Source organism: Vombatus ursinus, unplaced genomic scaffold (assembly GCF_900497805.2).
Source record: "Vombatus ursinus unplaced genomic scaffold, bare-nosed wombat genome assembly UNPS02014805.1, whole genome shotgun sequence".
In the NCBI taxonomy this organism is placed as follows: Eukaryota; Metazoa; Chordata; class Mammalia; order Diprotodontia; family Vombatidae; genus Vombatus; species Vombatus ursinus.
Genome location: NW_020954583.1, coordinates 10,154,835 through 10,156,545, shown reverse-complemented (window position 1 = coordinate 10,156,545; position 1,711 = coordinate 10,154,835). Strand labels below are relative to the sequence as shown.

At 36.6% G+C, this 1,711-nt stretch overlaps 1 protein-coding gene across 1 annotated transcript; it reads left to right on the top strand.

Moving 5' to 3' along the window:
- Nucleotides 1-595: 595 nt before the first annotated feature.
- Nucleotides 596-850, top strand: LOC114051767 (40S ribosomal protein S27-like). The gene has a single exon (XM_027874183.1). It carries the CDS (start codon nt 596-598, stop codon nt 848-850), a length of 255 nt encoding a protein of 84 aa, XP_027729984.1.
- Nucleotides 851-1,711: the final 861 nt, after the last annotated feature.

The following is a 1,711-nucleotide window of genomic DNA, read 5'->3' as shown; positions in this document are numbered from 1 at the left end:
GTAGTGCTATCACTAATAGTTAGATCAAAGGGTGTGCGCAGTTATATAACCCTTTGGGTATTGTTCCAAATTGCTTTCCAGCATTGTTGTGTCAGTTCACAATTCCACTAACAATGCATTAGTGTTAAGTTTTCTCATATTTTCTCCAACATTTATCATTTTTCTGTTTTGTCATGTTAGCTAATCTGATAAGTGTGATGTGGTACCTCAGAATTGTTTTAATTTGAATTTTTCTAATCAATAGTGATTTAGAGCACTTCTTCATATGATTTTAGATAGCTTTGATTTCTTCTTCTGAAACTTCTGAAAGCTGCCTGTTCATATCCTTTGACCATTTATCAATTGGGGAATGATTTGTATTCTTATGAATTTAACTCAGTTCTCTATATATTTTAGAAATGAGAGGGGCAACTAGGTGGTGCAGTGGGTAGAGCTCTGGTCTTGAAGTCAGAAGGACATGAGTTCAAATTCAGTCTCAGACACATGACACTTACTAGCTGTGTGACCCTGGGCAAGTCACTTAACCCCGCTTGCCTCACTAAAAAAGCAAAAAAAAAAAGCTTTTTTCCAGTGGTGAAGATCTCCCCAGGCCAACATGCCTCTCACAAAAGACTTCCTGCACCCTTCTCCCAAGGAGGAGAAGTGGAAACACAAGAAGAAGTGCCTGGTGCAGTGTCTGAACTCATATTTCATGGACATAAAGTGCCCGGGGTGCTATAAAATCACCACTGTCTTCAGCCACGCACAAACAGTGGTTCTCTGTGTGGGATGCTCCACTGTGCTCTGTCAGCCTGCTGGAGGAAAGGCAAGACTTACAGAAGGATGCTCCTTCAGACAGAAGCAGCACTAATGACTGAATAAAGATAATTGAGAAACTGTAATTTGGCTATAATACTCTTGGAAGTTTTTATTTGGGGATCCCTTTCAAGAGGTGATTGCTAGATTCTTTTGAATTATATTTTAACATCTTGTTTTGGAATATTAAGGCAGTTTTCCTTGGTAATTCTTGAAGGGTGATTCTAGGCTCTTTTTCTGATTGTGGCTTTTAGGTAATTCAATAATTTTAAAATGATCTTTCCTGGATCTATTTTCCAGGCCAGTGTTTTTTTTTTCCAATGACATATTTCACATTGTCTTCTTTTTTATTAATTTTGATTTTATCTTATTGTGTCTTGATTTCTCATAAAGTCATTAGCTTCCATTTGCTCAATTCTAATTTTTACGGATTTATTTTCTTCACTGAGCTTTTCTATTTCTATTTCCATTTGTCCAATTATTCTGTTTAAGTAGTTTTTCCTTCAGTGAATATATGTTACTTTTTTACCATTTGGCCTACTCTGTTTTTCAGGTGTTATTTTCTTCACTCTATTTTTTGTGTCTCCTTTACCAGGCTGTTGACTCCTTTTTCATCACTCTCATTTCTCTTCCCAATTTTTCCTCTATCTCTCTTACTTGATTTTCACAATCTCTTTTGACCTCTTCTATGGCCTCATACCAATTAATATTTTTGGAGGCTTTGAATGTCGGAGCTTTGGATTTTTCTCTCTTCTTTTGGGTATGTGCTTTGATCTTCCTTGTCACCATAGTAATTTTCTATGGTCAGATTTTTTTTCCTGTTGTTTGCTCATTTTCCAAGCTTCGTACTTGACCTTTAACTCTTTGTTAAAGTAAGGCCCTTCTTCCAATGTGGAGGGCACATTTTCCCAAGCTT

Coding starts and splice junctions, on each gene's coding strand:
- LOC114051767 (XM_027874183.1), top strand. CDS start 596: ATGCCTCTCACAAAAGACTTCCTGCACCCTTCTCCCAAGGAGGAGAAG.